The following is a 24,562-nucleotide window of genomic DNA, read 5'->3' on the forward strand; positions in this document are numbered from 1 at the left end:
ATCATCAGCCAACAAGCCTCCCCCTGACATCGTCCCTGCACCACCTTCATCCACACCTGCACCCACCCTTGCAGCATCTTCATCCCACTCAGCAACTTCAGGACATCCCAAGGAAATACATCATGTGACAGGCATGTGTTTAACATTTTCTCAACTGACAAAAAAGACATATGATGCTGTATCTGACTCAATACACTACTTCTCTTGTGATTTAAATCTTCATCTACCCAGTGGTTCACTTCACATATACAATAAAGCATCAATGTTGTCAAACATGTCCTCTATGTCAACTATAGTAGGTGCATTTCGGCAACACTATAGCTCTGTCCTTGTGGCCTAAAGGGAATACATCACTGACAATTTCAGTTCTTGTTCTGCATTTTGACACTTGGCACTTGGCATCTACGTAATTTACCAATGTGTGAGAGAAACAGGAAGTCTGTGTGCAGCAGCAGGGGTCAAAATTGGACTGTGTCTTTAATGTTTTTATTCTGATTATTTCCATCATATTGCCATTGCATATGCATTGAGGAGTTATTGCCACTAGAGCAAAATGCAGCTATCAAGTGTTAACCCTCACTGACTAGTAAGTGTAAAAAAAATTATGAAAGAACATATTGTCACTATAGTGATTTGTCAAAGGGGAAGTGGTTTAAATGTTTATGTATGACCACAGAAACAGGTAATTTGCATTACATGAACATTTTTACTGTACTTAAATGGAAATACAGGAAATAAGCAAGATCCTTCTTCCTGAGTTTTGACATGAAATTGGAAAAACCCTGCGTTGTAGCATCTGATTGTGTAGAGGGGACTGAAGCAACACAGAGGATGTATATAACAAGTAACACCAGGAAGAAGATAGACATTCAGACCACTGCCGAGAACGATACAGCTACACCTCAACAATTAGAAAGACAGAAATCTTCAGCTTAAAGGTGAGAAAATCATGAGCAATTTGTTTTAAAACAGGGGCTTTTATTTGCCTTTATATAACACAAACAAATGATAAATAAAAAAAAAGATATAATTATCTTAAATTCCTTGGAGGTTTTTTTTTTTATCATATGTTTATCTCTTCTTAACTCTAGCTATACACTGCATATAGTAAAGCTAGAATTAAGAAGAGACAATAACTGAGTCATAAACTAAACACAGAACCCACCACATTTTTGAAGACAAAGCAATTCTTTTGAGATTGTGCTGTACACAAAATCAATTTTTATTTTTTACTTTTTTTTTGTTTTCATTTTGTTCATTTATTTATTCATTCAAATGATTCATGTTTAATGACAATGTGTTTCGTGGTACTAAAATAGCAAGAGAGAGTGTTCAGTCAGCAGGATGTTGAAAAGGAAGTGGTCATCTATAACTTCTCCTTCACAAGGAAGGGTTTGGTAAATTGGGTTTCGGTTTTAATTTAGTTTTTCCATTACCTGATTTTAATTCCGATTCCCGTCAGTTGACAGAATGCTGATGAACCACACCAACCAAACGGAGGAAGACCTCTTCTCCTGCTACAGTCCTTCTGTCGTAGGTTACCGGTACTTTGCTGTGCTGTGGGGATGTGCTGTGACCATCACAGGTACGGTGGGGAACCTGATGACCATTCTGGCCTTCGCCTTAGACGCACGTCTGAGGACTCGCTTCAATGTGTTAATCATCAACCTGGCTGTGGCTGATCTCCTGTACTGCACCATACTGCAGCCCATCTCAGTTGACTCCTATCTACACCTCAGATGGCGCAGTGGTCAGCTCTGGTGCAGCATCTTTGGCCTGCTCCTCTTCCTCTCCAACTCTGTCTCCATTATAACCCTCTGCCTGGTGGCAGTGAGCAGATATCTCTTGGTGGCAAAACGGGCTGTGTTTGATCGTGTCTTCTCTGACCGTGGTCTAATTTTACTCCTGATCTCAGCGTGGGTGCTAGGCCTGGCCAGCTTTGGCCCACTCTGGCCTGTTTACGTGTTTGTGCCACAGGTGTGCACATGCAGCTTCCATCGTACCAGAGGTCGCCCCTACACCACCATCCTGCTCTTTTTTTACTTTTTTGTTGGTCTGGGCTGTGTTGGCGCATTCTACATGCTCATTTACAGACGAGTCCAGATCGCCTCACAGGCTCTGCTTCGCTACAGGCTCAGTCGCCGGTCATCCAGGAAGAAACCAGCTTCTTCAGTACAAGGGACAGATGACAGTGGTGTAGAGAGTGGCATGGCCAACACATGTAGCTGTGAGATGAGCAGCCAGGCAGATCTAACCCAAAATACGGAGGAGTCCTCCCAATTCAAGCAGAGCTCTGCCAAAGCCTTAAATTCATCAGCAGCCAACAAGCCTCACCCTGATATCATCCCCGCAACCACCACTGCAGCATCTTCATCCAACTCGGCAACTTCAGGAGATGATGGTGAATTTAAGCGTGTGACTCGCATGTGCTTCACCGTTTTTCTGTGTTTCGTGTTCTGCTTTGTCCCCTTCTTGTTGCTCAACATAGCTGACAAACATAACCGCGCCCCACAGGTACTGCACATGTTCTGTGCCAACCTCACCTGGCTCAACAGCTGTATCAACCCTGTGCTGTATGCTGTCATGAACCGACAGTTTCGACAGGCCTACCATGTGCTGCTCACCAGGGCTGCTGCACCCTTCACCTGCCTCTGGCAGGCTCTGAGATCCTGATTTCTTTTTTCAAACTATGTCTGGATATACCCAGTATGATATTATTCTAATGAAATACAACACAACTTAAATTTAGCCACTATGAACTTTTAAGTTGTTTTTCTGTGTGATTTATTGGCCCATAATTGCAAATGTCTGTGACTGACTGATCGAATGATCATAGTTCCACCACTGGTCAGCCAAATGCCACACAACTGAGTTGGAGTTTCTCTATTGGCCGTTGCTCTTTAATAATGAATTGGCACGGAGAGGTGGAGCAGGAGCCTGTTTTTCAGATGGAGGCTATGCACTTTGTGAGAGACAAACTAAGAAAAATATTCAGTGTTGCTTCCAACTTTCTCTCTGAGTGATCATTTTACAAGTAAATAAAGCTGAAATCACACCAGAGTCTTTGTCATAATAGAAAAATAAACTCAACAAATGTCAAAATGAATAAAATAGCTCATTAAAGAGAGAAAGAGAGAAAGAAGGAAAGGAGTTAAACGGGGTCTGGGCTCTCATATAGTGTTACATTTTTTTAAGCTACATTACCAACATTTCAGACATGTTTTACTCTGTCCTTGTTTGCTCTTACAGTAAGTATTATGTATCTTCAACATTATGTTACATGTTTATGTTATGTATGTCATAAATTATACTTTATAATACGTATTCCAGTGTCATTCAGAATTTTGAGCAACAACTAGCCTTTATGTCATAACCACTTTTAGTATTTTAAGTGTATGTCACGAACATGAAAAACCACCAGCGTTACAAAATCAGAACAGTTTAGTCCTGTCTAACACAATATGCTATTTCAGCAACTCAGGAACTTATGAACCTTACCACTGTCTCAAATTTGTATTGCCTCATATGGTGATAGTTCATGACAAATGAGAAAAGTTGGCCTTTATTTTGGCATGTGGGTGAAGTGTGCATGCATGATTCTGTTTGACTTGTGTCATATTATTTAGGCCCTGTTCAGACCTGACCTTACTGATGATGCAGAGGCAAAGAGTATTCCTATGTCCACACTATACTAACTGCTACAAGTTGGGTTTTGGTTTAACTTACAACAAGACTAAAAGTCAAGTGCCACACACATGGCTCTTTGAGGTCATGACCCTTATTACACCTTAGAAAACAAAGATGTTGTTGGATGAAAAATGGAAGCAGCACAACTCTTAAGCCATCTGCATCAGCCACTGTCATAGACACAGAACTTCACAGCAGCATTGTCTTGGGTGGTGTGTGCCGCTAAACCACCCAGTCTCTGCACTTAATTCTCAGTCACTTTCAACTTTTGACCTTGCTGGTGACCTTTTTATGTGCAACCAACACAATGACAACTGTTAATAACTTGAAAGTAAAACAAAAAAACAAAATGCAGCACAACACTACCTTAAAATCAACCAGATTTGTGAATAGGAAGATGGCACATGTTGTTGACAAAGACCTATTCCACTTGACTGTGCTCTGTCCCTTGCCAGGCTGTGAGCACAGTTCATCCTGTACCTCTGAATGAGTAGAAAGCTTTACAGGCCCTGCCATTAATGCGGCAAAAAATGTCTGACCTGAAGGTGGCAACAGAAGAAAGGCCATGTTGTTATTGAATTTAAAAGTTTAGCCCCTGCTTCATGGCTAGTTTAAGACATCTCAGAGTTCCCAGGAAGCTGAGGGGGTTTAAGATGTCAAATATAAGCCACAATGTCCCTGGTTTACATCTTTCTTTGCCTGAGACTTTTCTAGACAAACACTTGTTTTCTTCAGTGGATGTAATTCTGTGTCTTTCACCCAAAAGAAAATGTTTGTAGCCTGTAATACTTAGTTACGCCCACTTTACTCCTGTGTGGTTCTGTGTGATTTTGTCAAAGTAAAGTTACACCCACTTGGAGTTACACTCCTCTCTTGCAGTCTGCAGAGAGACTCCTTGTTTTTTCTCTTTATGTGCAGTAATTTTTGTCCTTGTGTCCAGCTGTCTTCACATGAACTGCCATCTTGCAGACATCTCATTTTGACATCTTGTGTGGTTCTGTTGGATTTGGACTATTTTGAAGTTGTGCCCCTTACATAACTTATGTCCACTTAGTTTCCCCCCTCTCCTTTCACTTGAACACTGCTAACTACAGGCACAGTGCCATCTTGTGTCTGGGTGGTCACTGTATCTTTATAAATGTGAGGAGGGCCAATGGTTTCAGAGGAGGGATTCACATGCACTGACATGCACTGACATGTACTGACATGCACTGACATGCACTGACATGCACTGACATGCATGCACTGCCAGACTGCCTACCAAAACAAAGAACAGAGAAGCTCAGAGTACAACTTTAAGAGTGTGTGACTTCATGCTCTGCTCAGGATGCCATTACTCAATTATATCTTTACAAAAAATATAGTGGACACGTTGGTAAACAAACAACAACAAAAAAAAACTGCCTTCTTAACCTTACACAGCCCACTCTCAGAGCACAGCAACATTTGGAGTCATGTTTTTGGTCACCTGGCGAAAATAAGTAAAGTATTCACTGACCTTGAGGAAAAAAAACTTTCTTCCCCCCACCCTTTGTGGATGCTGGACAATAATGTACAGTTTATTGCCTGTTGTGGTTGATGAGTAAAAACTTTTTTTTTACCATAAGGTAAGTATGTAAAGTCAAAACTAACGTATTGGACAATCTAATACCTCCACAAGGCCACAGAATACTGTTAACATAGACTCATGAAAGCAGCTTCCCATATTTGTTCAATATTGAGTTATTAATTTTAACAGAACATGCAGTTGGCCATTTCCCTTTTATTGGTAATAATATTTGTCAACAGATATAAAAGCACATACCTACAAAGAACAAAATTGCATGTTTTAGTACATTATAATCACATGCTGTGGGTGACAAAAGGGACTCAAACAACAAGACAATAAATTATGTGCAGTTTGTGCAATGTTCTCTACAACACCTCTGCAAACACAGCAGTTTATGATGCATGAAATTTGAGCCTGGGACACTAATGGAGTTGCTATGCAGCTCATTCAGTTATCTCTCTTTTATGTCTTCAAATTGTCTCACAAAATCAAATCAGAATTTACAAATAATTAACATGATAAAAAATAAATTAGAAAAGTTATATTCTAATGCTTTAAAAGGTGCAAACAAACACTGAATTTTGCCTGAAAAGCTATTTCTAAATACAGACTATCAGGATCAGAAGGGCTGTCAAGTATTTCAAATGAAAGAAAGTACTCAAAGCAAATTATTTTGTTAGCAGGTGCTATGTAGACTTCAGTTTTTCTGACATGGATGTTGATTTAAGTAGCTGAGAGTAAAGCTGACAATGAGTGATATAGTGGTTTGGTTAAATACACATTGCAGATGCTTACTGTAAAATGCTTCCACAGGATTGTGAGGTCAGGCAGTTAAATAGCCCTGTATCATCATCAAAGATGCCGGTACCAGCAAAGTGGTTGAAATTGTTGACATACATCAGTAACTCATCCTGTGGTGTTTCGGCCAAGTCAGACAGCATGACATCAGGATGGCAGGTTTCCAGAGGTGAATCCAGAGAATGACAATTCTCATCTTGTTCTGAGAGCAGAGAAAAGGACAGGAGATAAATATATAATAAGAAATACTGAGTCTGCTGTCATGGCTGTGTTGTTTATCTCTGGTACTGGTTCCACTGGGGAAACAAAAAAGTCTTGGGCTCAGCAGCCAAAAAACAAACAAAAAGGAAAGTACAGACTCTCTGTGAGAGTGTAGAGAGCAGTATGATTTGAGCTTATGCAATAAAGTCATGAATTGCATGCAGTGTTAGTACACGTGGTTTATGTTAAATGTTTGTATTTTCTTTTCAGTGTTTAACTCATATAATAACTAATTGAAAAGTAGTTACTGTAATACAAGCTGAAGCACAGCGTTCACACCTTTTTTTTTTTCCAAATGAACAGTTCAACATTTGGGGAAATACATATCCACTCAATCAGTTTCTGGCAGAGAATTAAATGATAAGATCAATAACACTCTCATATCTGGCCATTAAATGTAAGGCTACAGTGAGAGGCTGGTTAGCTTGAATTAGCATAAAGACTAGAAACAAGGAAACAATTAGCCTGGCTCCATCAAATTGTAACAAAATCCATCAACCAGTACCTCTAATGCTCGCTAATTAACATGTTAATGACAATTTCTTGGTTCTATGCAGTTGGAGACCAGAACACTTCAGGTAATAACTGGTCGTGGCCAAGAAATAATTCAGCACATAATCCCCTGTAGAACAGTGAATTGTCATTTTATTCTTCAGTTTTCCTATGAATTAAAAAAAAAAAAAGATTTCCCAAAATGTTTCCTCTGTGTCCTTCCAAGCCATGAAAAATATATTTCCAGTGGATTGAAGTGTAATTACTATAACATGAAATGCTATTATTACCACCTTAATAATATGAACAATAATAATAATAATAATAATAATATTAATAATAATAATAAATTGTCTTTGATTTCTATGATTGATCATTACTAGTGGTTTTGCTTTACTTATGGCCAAAATCTGTTTTTCATTTTACACTGTCTTGTAATTAAAGTCAAATATTTTAAGCATCAGAAGGTTAAATCACAAAGCTATAAAAATAATCAAAGGCGTTAGAAGAGTTTTGCTCAACCCATTCACCTCTACACTTGTTAGATTTGTTCAGTAGAGCAGACAACAGTACATGTGCATGCAGCAGAAGCAACCAACAGCCCCATGAGATATAAGGTAGAAGTTCAACAATTTGGTAGCTGTCGCATGACTTTCACTATCCAGACAGCATGTTCCCCACAGAGCTCTGAGATGAAGGGAGAGCGATTTGTTTGAAAGGGGTTTTTAGCTGGATGGGACAGCAAGGAGAGCCATGACTCACCAGCTGCCTCTCCACACAGGTCATTCAATGACTCCAGGCCTTCACCCTGTACCATGTCTGAGGACATGGGTGACTTAGCCTCCAGTGTGTTCCTACATGACCAATCACAAACAGTCATTACAACCAGTTGCTCATGACATAATAAAGCCATGGGTACACGACGTCTTAGATGAAGTGAGTGCATTTTCAGTTTGTTGTTTCTGTGTAAATACCACATTTTGTTTTGATTCAAACATAATGCTGTAAATCAGCCTGGAGAAACTGAATAATATACTTACTCTTTTGAGACAAACACCAGCTTGGTTTTGATGTACTTGATGTACGGACTGTCAACTGAAAGAGAATGAGTTTAGATGTGATTTAATCTGTAATATTCATCCCCAGCACTATGAATGTAGAGCATTTTTATCCATGACTACTGCAAGGCAAAACACCATTCAATTTAGATTAACCAACACAACAAATGATATGTAAATTGTGCTTTTTGACAGATTCATTTTTACAAAACTACATAAGTGACAAGCAAAAAGTATCTACAAAAACATTTGGTGCCCTTACCTCCACTCTTGTCAGAGTAGTATTTTCCAAAAGCCTCGTCTTTAGGGGTGTTGGGATATAGATAGAGTAGAGGATTTTCTGGGATGTTTTCAGCTTCTAAGATCTGAAAATTCCTGATGATTTCATGGAAGGGGATCTGGGTAAGGTCAACTTTGGTGAAGGGCTGGACTGTCTTTACGTCAGGCTCACCTAAAAGAGGCAGAAGATGATCGTGTACAGAAAGAAATATGAGTTTGACTAATCTTCAAAGGAGGCTTCTTTGTATTTCTGACTACTTATAATAATTATGAATTGAAAACATCTCACCAGTTGCAGTGGTGTCCACCCAGGAGAAAGTGATTCCTCCGATGACACTTTCACTGAAGCGCAACAAGAACGTGCCTCTCTGCTTTTTCTTCAAGAGAGACTTCTCTTTGCCTTTGCTCACGAAACCCATGATGAGGCTAAAGTACAGAAAAATTATCTTATTCAAACAAAAAGCTTCTTCCATGTCCCTGGAATTAAATGCATGCATTATATATTAAATCCAGAGTTAACAGTTTTCAGCAAACATACCCATCCCTCCACAGGTCCTCAAGGTATGTTTTCACCATCACCAAGATGCCATCAAACCACACCCAGAAGGTGTCAGGAGTATTCTCCTGTTTCCAAAGAGGTAGAGAAGGTAATCAATACACACCTACAGAGTGTGTTCATAAACAATACACAAACAAGACTAATAATCTACAGCCATGCTAGTAGTTCTGTGAAGCTCTGTGTCTAATGCTCATTGCACAGAAAACCAAATTGGATAATGGATAAAAGCTGAGGTACACAGTTTGTTTTTTTCATGTCATGGTTAATGTGGAAGTGTCTGTCAGCTAACATGGTCACAATGACTATGTTAACATACTGATGTTTGGTAGGTAACTGCCAAATTGAGTAGTTGAATATTCGTGCCAACACAAAGTGCATGATGGGAATATCACTAAAACTGCAGATTCTCATCATAAACCAAGATTTTCAACGAATGGATTTGACTTGATCTTCCCAGTAGAGGAAAATATTAACCAAATTACCAAACAGCAATTCATTTTGAGAGGTCGCAGGAATGTAAACATAATGGCAATCCATCCAAAATGAGCCTGTCAACTGCAGTGAAATTTTTTTATTGTGATTGTATTTGTAACTTGTCTTCTTATTGTAATGGGAAAATTTAATCCATCATAAGTGTCCTCTCATGTAACCTCATTTTAACCTCTTTATAGTTGATTAACTGTTCCAGTTAGAGCTGAACTGCCCTTGACTGTAGTAAAGGAGTAGTTCTTTATCTACATTCTTGCCCCACATATCTTGTTTTCAATCCTGAGAATTTACAACTTCCTGCCTAACTGAATTATTCTCATTTTGAGGCTCTCACTTTGTGGGGAGTTTTGATCTCTGCAAGTGCTGAGCCCATTTGCAAGTAATATATAGTATAAAAACCACAGAGCCACGCCTGAATCTTTATGTTTTTGAAGATTTCCAGAGAGACTAACATCAACCCTAAGGTGAAGTTAGCGTGAAAAGTCTGGGGACTTTTTGAGTCAAGCGATAAGGGTTAACGTTAATCTCTCGAGCCATGCTGAATAATAGGATTCAGTATTCTTACCTTGCAAAATTTTGACCAAGCCACTTTGCAGGTGTCATAGTTCAGGTGCTTTCCTGGTGGGATAAAAATAAATAAATAAATAAAATAATAATAATAAACTTCACTCAGAGAAAATCTACAATAAAACATGCTTACAACCCATGAAGGATGCTGACTTATGTTCTGCAATCCGTAGCATAATTTGACAAATCATCGTGAATTGTGCACAGGTCTGTGGGCATGCACACGCACACACACACACACACACATACACATATACACACACACACTTTTAAGGTGTTGGCTTGACACTAATGTGTCTTCCCTCACATCAAAAGTTGACTCTGAATGATACAAGATAAACTGAATACAGAAATGGAACATTTTTGGGCATCCTTTGTTTGATTGTAAGACAGAACAAATTTACCACTTGTCCCAATGGTTAGGGCAAGATATTTTTGATCAGCTCTATTCATATGAGAAACTGGATAAGTAAGACAGTAACCACTAATCAAGTGATGCAGGAACTTTTTTGTTACATGTCGGTAACCAAAAAATTTATCTTGTCGGTGACGGTTCTAATTTCTAGATATTAGAAGTGCTACTGAGGCTTGAGATATAATTTTTTCTTTAAATGTAAAGTCAATAAGTCTTAAAATGCAAGATTAAGTTTAGCAACTTGTGTCAAATCCAGACCATGGTGTTTCCTGATATCATGTTTGACTCACAGAATGACTCCAATCCAATTTATAGACAAAACAACCAGAAAAATAAGCAAGACAAGCAAATAAAGCAGGACTTACCAAAGAGTCTGTGTGCAATCATTTCAAGCTGATCATCATTCAGACCACGTTTAGTGGCAGAGAGAAACTGCCAGCTCAACATCTCTCCAAACTGAGGCCAAGTGGCTGCAGGAGAGTTGGCAAAGAACATGACGTCCTGGAGAAGCAGATGCACATTCAGAAATATATAGAAAATTCATTTTTGATGCCTTCTCACAGTATTAAAGTAAATTTGAATGTAAAATTTAAAATACTGCTCAGTGTGTGTGTGTGTGTGTGTTAGTGAAGATGATTTCTCACCTTGGTGTCCTGACTGAGCATGTTGAACCAGAGGACAGACGCCCAGGCACTCTGCTGCTGGCTGGAGTTGGAGATGATGACAACTGGGAGGGAAGAGGCCTAGGTTGGGTGCCAGGGAAAAACAGTAAATACAACACAGGGATATGATGTTTCTACTTCTACTTATGTAGGTTAATGATTTTTTATAAAACAAGCCACATAATAATAATAAGAAGAAGAAGAAACTCTACCTGCAACTCAACTGACAAGCCTTTCAGCTCAAATAAAGTGTCGAAGAAGATGACATGTAGCTCCTCTGTAACACTGAGAGGAATCTACACACACACACACACACACACACACACACACACACACACACACACACACACACACACACAGCTCATTATTCGGTTGTTTGCAACTTAAAACTGTAAGCAAAGATGGTGTCTTCAGGGTTGCTAAAGACAACTCACATCACTGGCTCCTTTGCTGCTACCTCCAGACTTCTGCTCTTTCAGAGTCTACAGAAAAAATACAGGATTTGTCAAACATAACCTGAGATTAAAGGATGACTATTGTTATATGAAGGTCTTTTAATCAATTCATATATACAGTAATTGTTATTATAATGTTTTTTTGTTCACTCACCAGATGTCTGAAGTCAGCCACCATGCCTCCGCTTTGGCTCTCTGCCATGTTCAATGCCTTAGTTTTGGTCCCCAGTACATTAAAACGCCGATATCTGCGCCATTACCAGGTTTAGTAAGAAGAAATTCACATGAAATATGAAAGTTCAGTGCAAGTCTTCTGGAAATACCGCTTGACATGAAAGCTGAAGATGGAAAAAAAAACTCACCCTTTGATCTGAGGAGCCTCCCTAAATTCAAGTAGGAGAAAAGCAAAGCAGTGACCACAGGGTGGCAATAAAACAACACAGTATTGTTTGTGTGTGGTCAAAGTAAGTAAAACTAAAGGAGGAATCTCACCTCTCCATAGATACACTCACTTTCATGGAGTGGTTCAGCTCAGGAAACTTAACAAGGAGTCTGTAAATATATTAATATTAAATTTATTGAGGTAATAACCTGTAAAATGCAGATGGCAACAGGGACACCCTTACAGAGGATAACAGAAGGCTTTTGCAAGAAAGCATTAAATTAATATTTTTTTCCTTATTCAGCATAATAATAAATATTAGTTAAGAACTGCTGTAATGTTTATGTAGTGAACTACAATACACTACATCCCAAGTAAATAGAGTTTAGGTGGGTTTAACTCCACTACAACACTGCACGCACAACTACCATGCAATTTAATGTGTGTATTTAATTATGAAAACTGATACAGATTACTACATCACAAGTAATGCACTGGTAAAATCCTTCCCAAAAGTCTATACAGTACATAGATTATGTTACAAACATATGCTCATGATAAACATTAAGATTGCCTGGAGTGTCACACTGACCGGGTCTTGACAGAGAACTGGACATTTGTGCGGAGAACCAAAGGTCCTTTCCCCTGAGGCATAGATGGCTGAGTCTCAACCACAAAGGAACTACAAAAAAATAAAAAAAACAACATCAGTAACATTCATAAGGATATCATAAAAGAGCATGAGAACATCACAAACTCTGCCTTTAAAGGCCGACCTCTTGAGTAAGTCTTTCAGAAGATTATCTGCTCTCTTCTGCAGTGCAGGTTTCTGGGACTTCACAGGGTCATTGTCGTAGGAGACTTTTCCTATAAGCTCCTCCAGCTTACTAAGAAATTCCCGCACCTGGAACAGACACACTGCCACACAGGTGAACCTGCAAAACAAGAGTAAAAGAGCAAAAAGGATGATGTTAACACGGGTCACAGAAAAAATTATTGTTAAAACAAACGAGGATCATGATGGTGACTATAGTGCTGTAGGAACTGGAAGTCTTACAATGCATATTGGCTATAAGTCACTTTCACATTTTTTGCCAAATTGAAACAATGAATGCAGTTTTTTTCCGATTTATTAATGTAACTATTGCAGTAAATGCCAAAGATTAAAACTAATGTGAGGCAGGCAGGGATGAACACACCACTTCTCCAACTGATCCAGGCAAACATCATCTGGAGCACCTATGCAGGCTTTCTGCTGCCTCCTCTGCCACTCCACAAGCTCTTTCTTCACCAATATGTCAATCAGGTCTTCAGTCCTGTCCAGGAGCTTATTTAGGTCCAACAGTGTGCTCTAACACGGCAATTATATGAGAGAAAAAGCAATTTAGGAAATGAAATGGACTGAAGAGATGAATTGTTATTTGAGATGTTATTTAAGAATAATAACAAATCCATACCTTTCTACAATCATTCAGTCTGTTGACAAGTAACTGAAGATTTTTGATTTGATTCTTCTTCAGGGCCTCATCTACCACAGCTGTATAACAGTTTCCACAAGCAGGATCACAGTTTCCATATAAGACAGATCAAAACAAAAGAGATCTTGAAGCTGTGATTCAGGCCACGTTATTACTAATCCTCAGAGAACATTATCAGAGGATGCAAATTTAACCACAACTTTTTAATCTGCTTACCTTCCATCTTGTGGGTTTGGTATTTAAAATCAAACTCATCTTGCTGCTCCTCCAGACATATCATTGTATGTTCCATGCACTATATCACAAAAGAACAGAGAAAAAAACATAATGGGTTAACTATTATGTTGTTCCATCAAAGCCCAACATAATAACATAAAACAACCTAATCTTCACCTGCACTTCATTCCTGAGGCCCGCCATTTTACGTTCCAGGTCCTGCTGGCTGCTTGTCTCCATGGCTTCCTGCTCTACTTGCAAAAACTGGACCTGAGTCAATGCAAAAGAGTAGGAGGAGCAGGTAAAGACATTAAGTGTGTTTCAGACATGATACTAAGCAATATTGCTGTAGAACAAAGAATGAGTTTGAGTATATCACTGCCTGGCGGAAAATCTTCGCTTTTTAGCCCTCTTGGTCACCACTCTTACCAAGGCCCTTCTCCCCCAGTTGCTCAGTCTGGCTGAGCAACCAGCTCTAGGAAGTTGGTTGTTCCACACTTATTTCATTTCAGAATTAAGGAGGTCATTGTGCTCTTGAGAAGCTTCGATGCAGCAGAAGTTTTTTTGTAGCCCTCTTCAGATCTGTGCCTTGACACAATCCTGTCTCTGAGCTCTGCAGGTATGTGCCTTTCCAAATTATGTCCAATCAATTGAGTTTACCACACAGAAGTGGGCACCTGAGCTAAATTTTAAATGTCATATGAATTTAGTTTTTTAGAATAAAGCTGCAACATAACAAAATGTGAAAAAGGTGAAGGGGTTTAATACTTTTACTTTCTTAATACTTTTGAAGTTGCTGGTGACGGCTTCATGCTGCAACACATTTGTTTTTTGCCTATTCCAGTGTGAGTGCCAGCATTTCCTTTACCTTGTACTACATGTACATACACACACACACACACACACACAATGTATGTGTATATATATATGTTTGTTACTATATTATAACTTATGAGTCAAAGTAAATAACAGTACTACAGACACACAGCACATCCACTATTGGTGGCTGACCACTGAGTCATATAGCCAAAAACAACCTTCCGTGTGTTATGTGATTATTAATTGATCAAATATTTGCATGTAAAACAACCACATGTCAAGGTGTTCCCAGGTGTACCAAGTGTTGTGCTATTTGCTATAGCAATAATTGTGTTATGAGTAGCAAGGTGTGTCCCAAGTGTTATATATGACAATAATAAAACCCCAACCTGTTCTGCCAGATCAGCGCTCTGCAGGATTTCCTTCTCTTTTTCCAAAAACCAGAGGATTGTACTTGCCAAAGCACACGGCTCTTCCAGGTACCTCTGTCAGGAAATGGAAACACATGGATATCATGACCATTCTCGCAGGGAGGTACAGGAATCTCAAAATCTTTTCCTTGGCTCATCGACATTCAAATAGTTATTGAACCAATATAGAGGATAACCAGACCCAGATCATAAATCTAACTCAGACGAACCTGAAAGTTCTGCTTATAACGTCTAATGTTATGCTGCAGTAAGAATGACTCTTCCTGGACAAAGCGGCTGTGTTGGATATCCAGATTCTCCAGCAGGACCTGTAACAGCACTACAGCCAAGTCATGGTCCCTTGCTGCTCGCCGCCTAAAGCATAAAAAATTTGATACAAGCAAAATATTTTACACACAGGGTCATTTACTTTAATCCTTGAATGACTCTTGACTAGTAACAAAAGATGTGGGTTGAATGCTATAAGGGGCAAGAGACAGAGCTGCCTTACCACTCCTGCTTCTCTATCCAGACAGACAGGTAATGCCGAACATCCATAGGTAAAGCATCTCTGTCATAGAGCTCATGTAACTGCTGTCCGTACACAGCAGGCAGCTGCCTCAGTCTGTCCCACTGGGCCATCCTAAAGTTGATCAGGGACACACAAACATGCACAAAAGCAGTGAACCACATTGTGAATACAGTAAGAGTGTCCTTCAATAATATTACTGCACTAATAGATATTACAATTAAATGTCGATGTGACCGATTCACACACGTAATCAGCAGTTGAGGAAGAAAAGTGCAAACAAAAAAGGCTAATGACCAGTGATCTGTGCCTGCAAACTATTCCTTACTGTATGATATGTAATGGCTGCCAGTTCTGCTATTGTTTTTCAAACAGCACTAAATGTTGAGACCAAGCTTACTTTATTTGTATGTTAGCTAGCTGTCAGTCATTTACTGAAACTTACTCACATTCACAATTAAATTTACTCACCTCGCTTTATGCTGTCAGTCCACTTAGAAATGTCTCAATAGCTGACTACTTAACTAAGACAGACGCATAGCTAACTGTTGCGTCTCGCGTTACTAGCTAGCTGTAGCTGCTGGTCGATGTCAGTAAAGCAAAACAACGAACATCGAGCAGGCTAAATGTCATTTCCTTCTGTTATGTTTTTACTTAGTTCTCTGTTTCATTGGATATCTTCTTACCCCCCCCCCCAAATCGTTCTTCACAAGCTCACACAGGACGCCATTTTGGCTCTAACACACTGACGTTAAAGCGGTTAAAGAGCCGAAATGTCAGTGTTCCCTTACAGTGTTTCCTCGTGGACTCGGAGCTGATAACTGATTGGTCGACCCGGACACAGAAGGGCACGCGCTGTTGGTACATTCACGCGTCAGTCTGCAACGGAGGGGCGTGGCGATCACTGAATAGAAACTTACCGAGATCTCTGTCTGAAAATTTCCGAGAAATGACGTTGTGAAAGTCATGAAGCCAGCATGTGACGCACTGATTTGAATATTTCCACACCAAATAAACCACAAAACAGGCCGTGTGTCTGTGCATTTTATCATGTACCGTGCTTCAGTAGAATTTTAATTAGCGTAATTTACTTGAGTATTTTCATTCTGCCGCTTCTCTACATTCAGTTAATAACTTTTCTTAATCATTACCTTTCCTATTCAGATTAATACAAAATATACTCAGCAAATAATTTATGTATTATGATTATGATATTTGGGTCTACATAATTTGACTAATTGCAAATCTGTCAGAAATGTTCTCCACTGAAATTCAATAGCTAATACTTTTCTCTGTTAAATTATTAACATAGGCTACAGGAATGAGGAAAGGCAGTATTATTACATCACAGGAGTGCTGTAATTAACAATTATTGCCAGCATCATCTATACTCCTGTTATTGATATCATTGTTATTATTCACTTTTTCTCTGTCATCATTATATCTATTTCTCTTTTATTATTGTTATAAATTCTATCTGTCAATTCTCCATGTTCCATGGTTGAGCAAAGTAGTGGCTGTAAGCCAACAAAGCGGCCATGGGCAACCATGAAAGAATTGTAGCAGAGGTGAGTTTATGTTCAGAAATTAGTCACAGTCAATCTTAAACTGAAGTATTGTATTTTTATTTTAATCTCTGTCGAATGATTTCTGCCAACTTTTTACCTACTTTGTATAGATAAAATATGACAACTAAATCAGAATCTTGAAATGTAACTGCAACAAGCCTAATTATACATTTAGAGCTAAAACCTAAGAGTTAAAAATGGATACTGTCTTGGTGAAACAAACCTGTGAATTATTAGTGGAAGTGATTGAATGTTTTGAGTAAAGACCCTGTGAAAAAATGGTTTAAAGAAATGAATGTTACACTTGGTAATTTGATAGTGGAAAGATCAAACACACAGAATGATAAACATCTCACAATCCATCTTTTCTTTCTTGAAGAAGAAGAATCCAATTTGTATGATCAAAAATCAGGTGCAGTCAGTGTGCATGTGACAGCAAAGCTGAAATGATATTGCCTATCTTGGTACATGTGTGAGTCCTCACCTGACCTTCACTGTATCTTGTGTAAGGGATACTCCTCACACTCCCTCCCCTTGTCTCTGACCATTGTGAAAAAGTCTTCCTGTTTTAAAAAGTTTGGCAAACAAGTAGTTTGTATGATGTTATCCTCTTTGAAATGCTTTTTGACCTTCTCTACACAGAGACCCCCTATTGCATCTCTATTGAAGGCACAATAAATGATCTTGGAGTTAGTTAATATTTTCCTGGTTTTATGACTTCAGCAGCGGTAGTAAAAAAGTATGAGAATGATGTTCCTAATAAAGTGATCAGTGAGTGTAAGACTATTTAGAGAAATGGTGCATTGTCATAGTTCTTGGTTCATTACACTGAATGACATTTTGCGTGTAAGTGGCTTGGTTGTATTTGCGATGGATCCACCAGGGACTTCTAAAACATAGATATTGACCCAAACTTGACTCATATTAATACATGGAAAGCATAGAAAATATGTTGATTCCCTTTACACTAATTACTGTGAAGGTATATTTAACTTGTAATATACAAACATTTGTATTTGCCTATTTTACATTTTGGCCAGTAGGTGTCACACTGTTCATAGCAAGCATCAAGAAATGAATCCTTTCTCAAACGGCTTTGCTGCAATGGTTCAATGCTTCATGAAGCTTCATCTCAACCTCACTAGGAATAACTAAGCATCTTTTACACTGAAAAACAGGGGAGAGAGTAGCCTTTATTGCTACATGCTAACTCAGCAGACCTGGACAGCACATTAACATACAGTTGTTTGCTTTGTTTTTTTTTAATAAAAGATTGGCTGAAAAATTGTTCCAAAAAAGTTGCTTCAGTAAAGTAAGTGTGTTTATTAATGTACAGCACTTGATTAGCTGCTGTACAGACAAATTTAAAGCATTATAAAGATCAACTTTATATTTGTACTCGGTATGAGTTGTGAATTGTCTTTTCGAATCATGTTAATTCACATTCCCTACATTTATTTAACTGTGCAAAAATGTTCTCTGTAAGAATACGGAATCTACAAAATAACAAAATACAAACACATGTAATTTGTCTGTGATTCAAGGTAAACTCCTTCTCAGGGTGTCGAAATCACCACATTCTCAAAAATATTGCAGACAGAGTCAAAGCACATTGTCAGCTACAGATTACAGACTATAGAGTTACTGCTTTAACAAGGTGTCACTGGAGGATTTTTTTACTTCAACTGGCCATCTTGCAATTATCTGGGTTCAACTGTATTTATTAAATCACCAAGACGTTTTAGTGTTTCTTGCCTTCAGCTCACCACACCTGCTTAATCAGGATAGATAAACAGTTCCTGCCTTTGATAATGTCAAAAATAAACATTGTTATATCTGTCCTTAGATATAACCTTACTATACTAGATGTGAAAACCTGAGAAAGAGGTTTCAAACTAAGGTTATTTTCATCATAGACAAGAGATAGGTCTTAAACTAGCGTAGCTTTAGAAAAAAATCCAATCTTTTTTCTCATTACAAGGAAGCAGGCTGTGTGTTCTTCCCTGTGACTATCTTTTTCAGGGTGCAGTAACCTGTGCCAGTATGAACTTGCCCAGAAGCAGGCAACACTTCACTAGTCTGTGATGGAACAAACACAGGCAGAGAGTTAAACACACTGAGAGGTGTCAGCCAACTCGACTATGTATCCAAATTCTTTTTGCAACAGTAGACAAACATTAACTCTCACCTTGCAGTTGTATGCCTCTGCCACTTCAGAACTTCTGAACTCGATCACCAAAATCTAAACAGTTCATTATTGAGTCTAGATGAATGTTTGTGCCAAGAATGTTTGAAGAAATTCCCTCAAGGGCTTACTTAGATATCGCGTTCAACAGGATGGGACGGATAATCTGAAAATATAATGTCTCCGGCCCTGGCTGTTGCCGGCACAGAGACACAATGACTCTGTTCTATTCAAATTAAATTTCAAACTCACTGATTTTATTATTTACACCTGCACTTTCCTACTGTGACATGTCAATGTTTTCTGTGACAAAGGTCTCCTCAGGATTTTCTTTCTCTGAACCACCATGCTATTCCATGTGGGAAAAAAGACTGTGACAGTACATCAAATATTTGTCAAAACACAAGTGGTGAACTGTTGTGCGCATAGAGAAGAGGGTGCAGCACCGTTTGGAAAGGAGGTTGATGCTATCAAAAGAAACACAGAACTATCAATATGATTGTGAAGGTCAGTCACTCTGTTCTCTTTAATCTCCTTTGTCACGCCTCATGCGCGTTTAACATTATTTCTCGCCACAAAACCAGGCTTACTTTTGAACGAGCAGTCTGATTATATACTAAACTACCACACTGACAGCAAACTGTATGCACACACATTTACACACACAATTTATTAACACTTAAAGAAAAACATATAAAACAATAAAATTTAGTTACCAGTCTACTGTCCCTGCAATTACACCAGAGGTGAGAGTGTGACTCTGACCTGACAAAAGGTTTTGATGGGAGGAAGAAAACAACAAGAGTGAGGAAGGACAGAAACCAGAGGAAAAGACAGTGGACGGAGGGCAAAATCAAGGTTCTTGAGGGTTTAAGGGCGTAGTTCCTGAGACCAGTTTTTCTTAAATGTTGCTGCTATGATAAATTGTTCAACTATTTTATCTAATTTGTTATAGATTACCGAGATTGTTTGCAATTCCTGTAATGTGTAATTTTATCTACTTTACACCTAAGCTAACTGTACTTTCATTTTTTTTGTAGGTTCGATTGTCACCTTCTAGAAAAACAAGTAATTTACTGAAATTTACAGACTAAATGAAAAACACTGAAATCATCTTCAAGAATAATCATTGAGTTAACTTGTGTAAAATGAGGTTTGTGTGCACCGTCACACAAACAGAAAAAGCTTTTTTCCCCTTTCAAGATGTGATTTTGATAATCCACTGTGTAAAACAATACTGTTTTCCATATAATCTACATTATATTGAGTCTGGTAAACCAATTTTTTACTCTTCAACCATGTCAGTTAACAAACTCTGATCCTGTGTCTTTGCTTAAAAAAACAAACATATAAACTAATTAAAACTTCATAGGCTGATTCATTGATCCTTCAGTCTACTGAATGGTGAGGACGCCCTCCTCCCAGCTGAACTGGTTCACCAGCACGTCGTCTTCCTGCTTCATGGAGTTGAGCAGATACCTGACTCCAGCTTTCACACCTGTCTTCACCCCTGCACCCAGAGCGTAACCTGCCACCCCGGCAGTTCCCCCCGTGGCAACCATGAGAGCATCAGTGCCCAGGTCAACAGCACTGAGGATGGCCCTCTCCTTGGCTGTTTCGGAGCAGTTGACTGAGGCGTAATACACTGCTGTGCCGAGGTTGTACAGGGTGCTGACTGCAGGGATCCACTCCACTACGTTGTACACACGCTCCTCGTTTTTGTTGATACAGCTCCTCTGGGGGCTGCGCTTCATCCGCGGTCGGCCTGAAGCAGCGGGGACCGAAACATCCTCCTCTGCACTGCACCGACGGATCCAGCATTCAGACCCTGAGGAGTCAGATGGCAGGATCCGGCTGCCTTTCTTCAATACGGCCTGGTACATGCCAGGTGTGTGCAGTCCACTGTTGGTCACACCAGCACACATGACTCCCAGTCTCTCGCAGCTGTTTACAGCCTCTTCCAGACTGTCTGTGGCTCCCTCCACAGCTGTTCCTACCAGCATGGTTCCATTCACCCTGGTCCAACCCTCACAATGTCCTTCCTGCTCAGAGGTTTCTTCTCCCACCATCACCAACTGCTGGATGTTAAACATCACAGCCTCTATGTGGCGCCCTGCTTGATCCCTCTGTGAAGATGCTGTTGCTGATGCAGGTGCTGGTGTAGACGCTGACTTGCTCATCCTCCTCTCTATCAGACTTTGCACCTCCATCAGCAGCTCCTCCGTGTCCACCACTCCCAGCAGGTCGTACAGTTTCAGAACCAGGGTCTGTGCCTCCTTCGGGCATCCTGCCACCACCAACACAGGCACTAAGGAGAGACCCAGCAGCTCCTGGGGGAACATGGAAGTCAGTGGGTCGTCGATGGTGCTGGCAGACAGAAGCTCCTCACAGCTGACGTTCCCTTGAATGTGGAGATGATCTTTAATCAGCCCCTGAAACTTCGCCCTGAGGCCTGATATCATGTGTTTGGCAGACTGGACTCTCTCCTCTTTTTGCACAGCCACCGATACAGGACCAGTCTTTTCAGCGGATGGGAGACCGAGCTGGAGTCGAGATCCCAGGAAAGAGTGATGATCCTGTTTGGACATTTCCTCCATCTCTCCACGGAAGTCACTTCCTAGAGGCAGAGTGTTCCTCTGAGCCAGAGGAGGTGGGGCCCTGCACAGAGCCTGTTCATTCAGCAGGAGCTGGATCACAATCAGCCACTTCAACTTGGAGGACATCATTCCACTCTTGTTAGGGCTCTTTTCAAAGCCACTACACTAAAGAATAAAGAAAAGCAAGCCCAAAACATCACAAAATGAGTCCTCATTGTATTCACTGAACAAAAAGTGACTTTGAATACACAAGGTTTTATTTGTACTGTCATTGTAAAGTTATTACAGTCTGTTTATATAACTTGTATACAGAAATGATTTGGCTGTTTTCCAGCTGTTTGCAGGTGCAGCCTGTCACTCATCACTCTGCAGACAGATGGTGATGACTTGTTGCAATTAATTGTTTGGTAGTGGTTTTAATATTACAATTAGTTATTTGTATATATTGTATAATTTAAGAATTTTAAAACAATCTGCTTGAAAATCTAAAAAAGTCAGATGTAGAGTCAAATTAGTTCAGTACATGAGTAGATATCTTGAGCAAGAACATTGACAAATTAAGCGTTTGTCCCCCTGTGACTTGTGAGTGAATAACTGCTGAAAAAAACACAGCTCCACACCGCAAACAAACAGACAAAATAAAAATCTATATTTCAAAATATTTTTTTTAAAGAAACAACTTTTTTTTGCCATGCAGGAAAGAGCAAATGCATCCCAATACAGAGCCTTGTCAGTGAGCTGAAATATTTGTGCATGTCCTCTTTTTCCTGCACCAACGACAATTAGAAACAGAAATGTTCTTCCACCCTCAACTTCATAATTTAATTGCATCTTTTGATCTTGTGACAGCTATTTGTCCTGAACTTACCTTACTAATAATCAGATCTGGAGTCCTGGAGTCCAGAGTGTAGCAGTGCTACCAAGATGGCTTCAATATGTAGGATGCGCTTTGCTTTTCCTTTTTTCCCCCTTTTCCTCAAAACATGCATGGCAATCTTCTTTCTCTTTGCCTCCAATGAGAATCTCCTTCTTTACACATGACATCCCACAGCCCTCCCTCTGTCTCATCTGTCTTTCAGCTCGCTCTTCTCTTTGTCCTCATTGCTCAACGGGGGGATCAAGGCTTGAATATTGATTCACGTGGGGAAAGTCCATGTGTTCTAAAGAAGTTTTGTTTGTCTGCCCTGCTATCCTCTCGTCCCCCCCTGTCCCTCTCCCCCGTGGTCGCTCTCTCACAGGCAGTAGGTTTTGTTTTTGACCCAAATACTTGAAAGAAGTCTCCCCTCATGCCGTGAGCAATTTTTTCTTTTATACAGCTAAGAAGTGAAGTGAAGGAAAACAGGGTTCTCTCTGAGGTAAAGACTTCAGTCATTCACAAAATGACATAAAATTCACACAAAACTCCATATTGTTATTGGTGTATTTTTGTTATTGCAGACCTGTTCACACTCTCTCTCCCCTCACTATTACATCTTAATATAGCTTTTAACATAGAATTTAACATAGCATAGCTGTGCCCTTAAAATGCATATAAGAAAGGACTTCCTTTACCCATGAGGCCCCATTTATTCACGCTAAAGAAATGTCAGTGAAAGTCCATGTCTGAGGCAATCAGACAATAACAACCTGACTTTGCCTTGGAGCATACATCAGTGTCACTTAAAAATGTGGCTTTATCAGACTCCCTGAGGTGATGAATTTAACTCTTTATTTAACACTTATTACATTTTAGAGCTAGACCCACTTAACTGGAACGCATATTGTGCTTTACTTACTACGGCCTTAATTTGAAGCGGAAACAACCAATGTCATCTCCAGCAGTATGCATGCTTCTTTCTATTTCTTGTTGTATTTGCACTGTGAGCAACATTAAGTACAAAAGACCAATCTTATTTTATTCAGATTCAAAGCCTCTTTAGCCTCCTCCCACTTCTACTCTACCTCTCTCACTCTCCTTTCCTTACACTTGCTTGCTTTCTTTTTCCCTTTTACACACACGCACACTCTCTCTACTCTGACACAGAAAAACAGCTTTATTCAGTAAGAGTACTCCGGGGTTTTTTCTCCTCTCTTTAAACTGGAAGGACACGCCTCATTCATGAACAAATGGTCCACAGATGGAAAAAAGGCATCAGATTCCACATAGAGCCACAAAAACCTGTTGCAGTCAAAGTGTTGTATCACCTATGAATGTTTTTTTTTCCCTTAATAATCTGGGTGCTATTTAACTGTAGCTTCTGAAGGCGATGCTCAAAGCCTCCACATAGACTTAACACTTTAACAATGTAATTCAGTAAAAGGCAGACAAACAAGGTAGTTGTAAGCCTTTATGTAAGATCGGAGAGTTGGAGCACCACCAGATGTGTGGTGCATATAAACTGATAATGCTTCTCTGTTTAGTTTTGAATCTGAGGACAGTAAGCAAATAATGTCAGAATATAATGTAGCAGTAGATGTATTGCGGTCCAATACCAGTCAGTGCTTTATAAACCAACAATCGTATATTTTATGGTAAGTGGTTGTTTAGCTCAGATACACTGATTTCACAGAGGACATTAAAGGTTCTACATGTAACATTCAGAAAACCCTTCTTATTAATGACACTGGTGGCCAATGAGTGAACTGCAGTCAGCATCCTGTTGCATTACACTTGCATGCTCATACTCTGTAGGTATGAGTATCCTGGCCACCGGCCAAAACACTGACATGACACGTGACAGAAGATGATTGACTGGCATGATGTTGACAGATGAGGTAACTAAAGTTACACTGTCATTATCATGGGTGGAAGTAAGGGTTTACATTTACTCTTGCTACTGCAACAAAGTTGGGGTTTTTTTGTTCTTGTACTTTTTGGAGTATTTTTAAAAATCGGTAATTTCACTCTTACTCAGGTTTTTCTTTTTTTTTTTTTTACTCAAGAATTTTAGTTTGCTACATTTAAAGTTTGAAATCATCACAGAGTAAAAACAAAAGTCCCATGATGACGTTATGATGAACTGTGTGAGGGCGTAACAAAAAATAATGATCATTATGACCATATGTTTTTTTATCCCTCCCCTTCTGCTTTTAAAAATGCAGCACAGTTATGTTTACCCAGTACATTT

At 39.4% G+C, this 24,562-nt stretch overlaps 3 protein-coding genes across 4 annotated transcripts; 1 reads left to right on the top strand and 2 right to left on the bottom strand.

The window, feature by feature from the left end:
- The first annotated feature begins 819 nt into the window (after positions 1 to 819).
- gpr84 (G protein-coupled receptor 84) lies at positions 820 to 3,055 on the top strand. Its single transcript, XM_022744794.1, has 2 exons — positions 820 to 938; positions 1,463 to 3,055. The coding sequence occupies exon 2, from the start codon at positions 1,471 to 1,473 to the stop codon at positions 2,671 to 2,673; it is 1,203 nt and encodes a 400-aa protein (XP_022600515.1). The 5' UTR covers positions 820 to 938; positions 1,463 to 1,470; the 3' UTR covers positions 2,674 to 3,055.
- A 2,374-nt stretch (positions 3,056 to 5,429) lies between these two features.
- LOC111221460 (signal transducer and activator of transcription 1-alpha/beta-like) lies at positions 5,430 to 15,784 on the bottom strand. Of its 2 annotated transcripts, XM_022744815.1 has the most exons (24): positions 15,577 to 15,781; positions 15,088 to 15,219; positions 14,807 to 14,951; positions 14,556 to 14,651; positions 13,525 to 13,617; positions 13,348 to 13,426; positions 13,111 to 13,190; positions 12,853 to 13,004; positions 12,430 to 12,588; positions 12,246 to 12,335; positions 11,764 to 11,823; positions 11,634 to 11,654; positions 11,426 to 11,519; positions 11,251 to 11,298; positions 11,029 to 11,112; positions 10,799 to 10,897; positions 10,520 to 10,655; positions 9,738 to 9,790; positions 8,663 to 8,748; positions 8,414 to 8,550; positions 8,108 to 8,296; positions 7,828 to 7,882; positions 7,550 to 7,641; positions 5,430 to 6,236 (listed from the first exon to the last, which is right to left on the bottom strand). In XM_022744815.1, exons 2-24 carry the CDS (start codon positions 15,216 to 15,218, stop codon positions 6,028 to 6,030), a joined length of 2,388 nt encoding a protein of 795 aa, XP_022600536.1. In that variant the 5' UTR covers position 15,219; positions 15,577 to 15,781; the 3' UTR covers positions 5,430 to 6,027. The 2 variants fall into 2 exon arrangements, with proteins under 2 accessions (XP_022600536.1, XP_022600537.1); XM_022744816.1 differs by lacking the exon at positions 7,550 to 7,641 and having other exon boundaries at positions 6,143 to 6,236; positions 15,577 to 15,784.
- Positions 15,785 to 19,354: 3,570 nt separating this feature from the next.
- apof (apolipoprotein F) lies at positions 19,355 to 22,387 on the bottom strand. Its single transcript, XM_022745285.1, has 2 exons — positions 22,324 to 22,387; positions 19,355 to 21,620 (listed from the first exon to the last, which is right to left on the bottom strand). The coding sequence occupies exon 2, from the start codon at positions 21,582 to 21,584 to the stop codon at positions 20,253 to 20,255; it is 1,332 nt and encodes a 443-aa protein (XP_022601006.1). The 5' UTR covers positions 21,585 to 21,620; positions 22,324 to 22,387; the 3' UTR covers positions 19,355 to 20,252.
- Positions 22,388 to 24,562: the final 2,175 nt, after the last annotated feature.

This window comes from Seriola dumerili, unplaced genomic scaffold (genome assembly GCF_002260705.1).
Source record: "Seriola dumerili isolate Sdu_G_001 unplaced genomic scaffold, Sdu_1.0 BDQW01000088.1, whole genome shotgun sequence".
NCBI classification, from domain to species: domain Eukaryota; kingdom Metazoa; phylum Chordata; class Actinopteri; order Carangiformes; family Carangidae; genus Seriola; species Seriola dumerili.

Bases quoted from the DNA above. Each gene is read 5' to 3' on its own strand.
- gpr84 (XM_022744794.1), top strand. From the start codon at position 1,471: ATGCTGATGAACCACACCAACCAAACGGAGGAAGACCTCTTCTCCTGC.
- LOC111221460 (XM_022744815.1), bottom strand. From the start codon at position 15,218: ATGGCCCAGTGGGACAGACTGAGGCAGCTGCCTGCTGTGTACGGACAG. The intron at 9,791-10,519 runs GTAAGTCCTGCT...TTATCCCACCAG, and splicing joins GATTGCACACAGACTCTTTG to GAAAGCACCTGAACTATGAC. The intron at 6,237-7,549 runs GTGAGTCATGGC...CTCTGCTCTCAG, and splicing joins CCTGTGTGGAGAGGCAGCTG to AACAAGATGAGAATTGTCAT.
- apof (XM_022745285.1), bottom strand. From the start codon at position 21,584: ATGATGTCCTCCAAGTTGAAGTGGCTGATTGTGATCCAGCTCCTGCTG.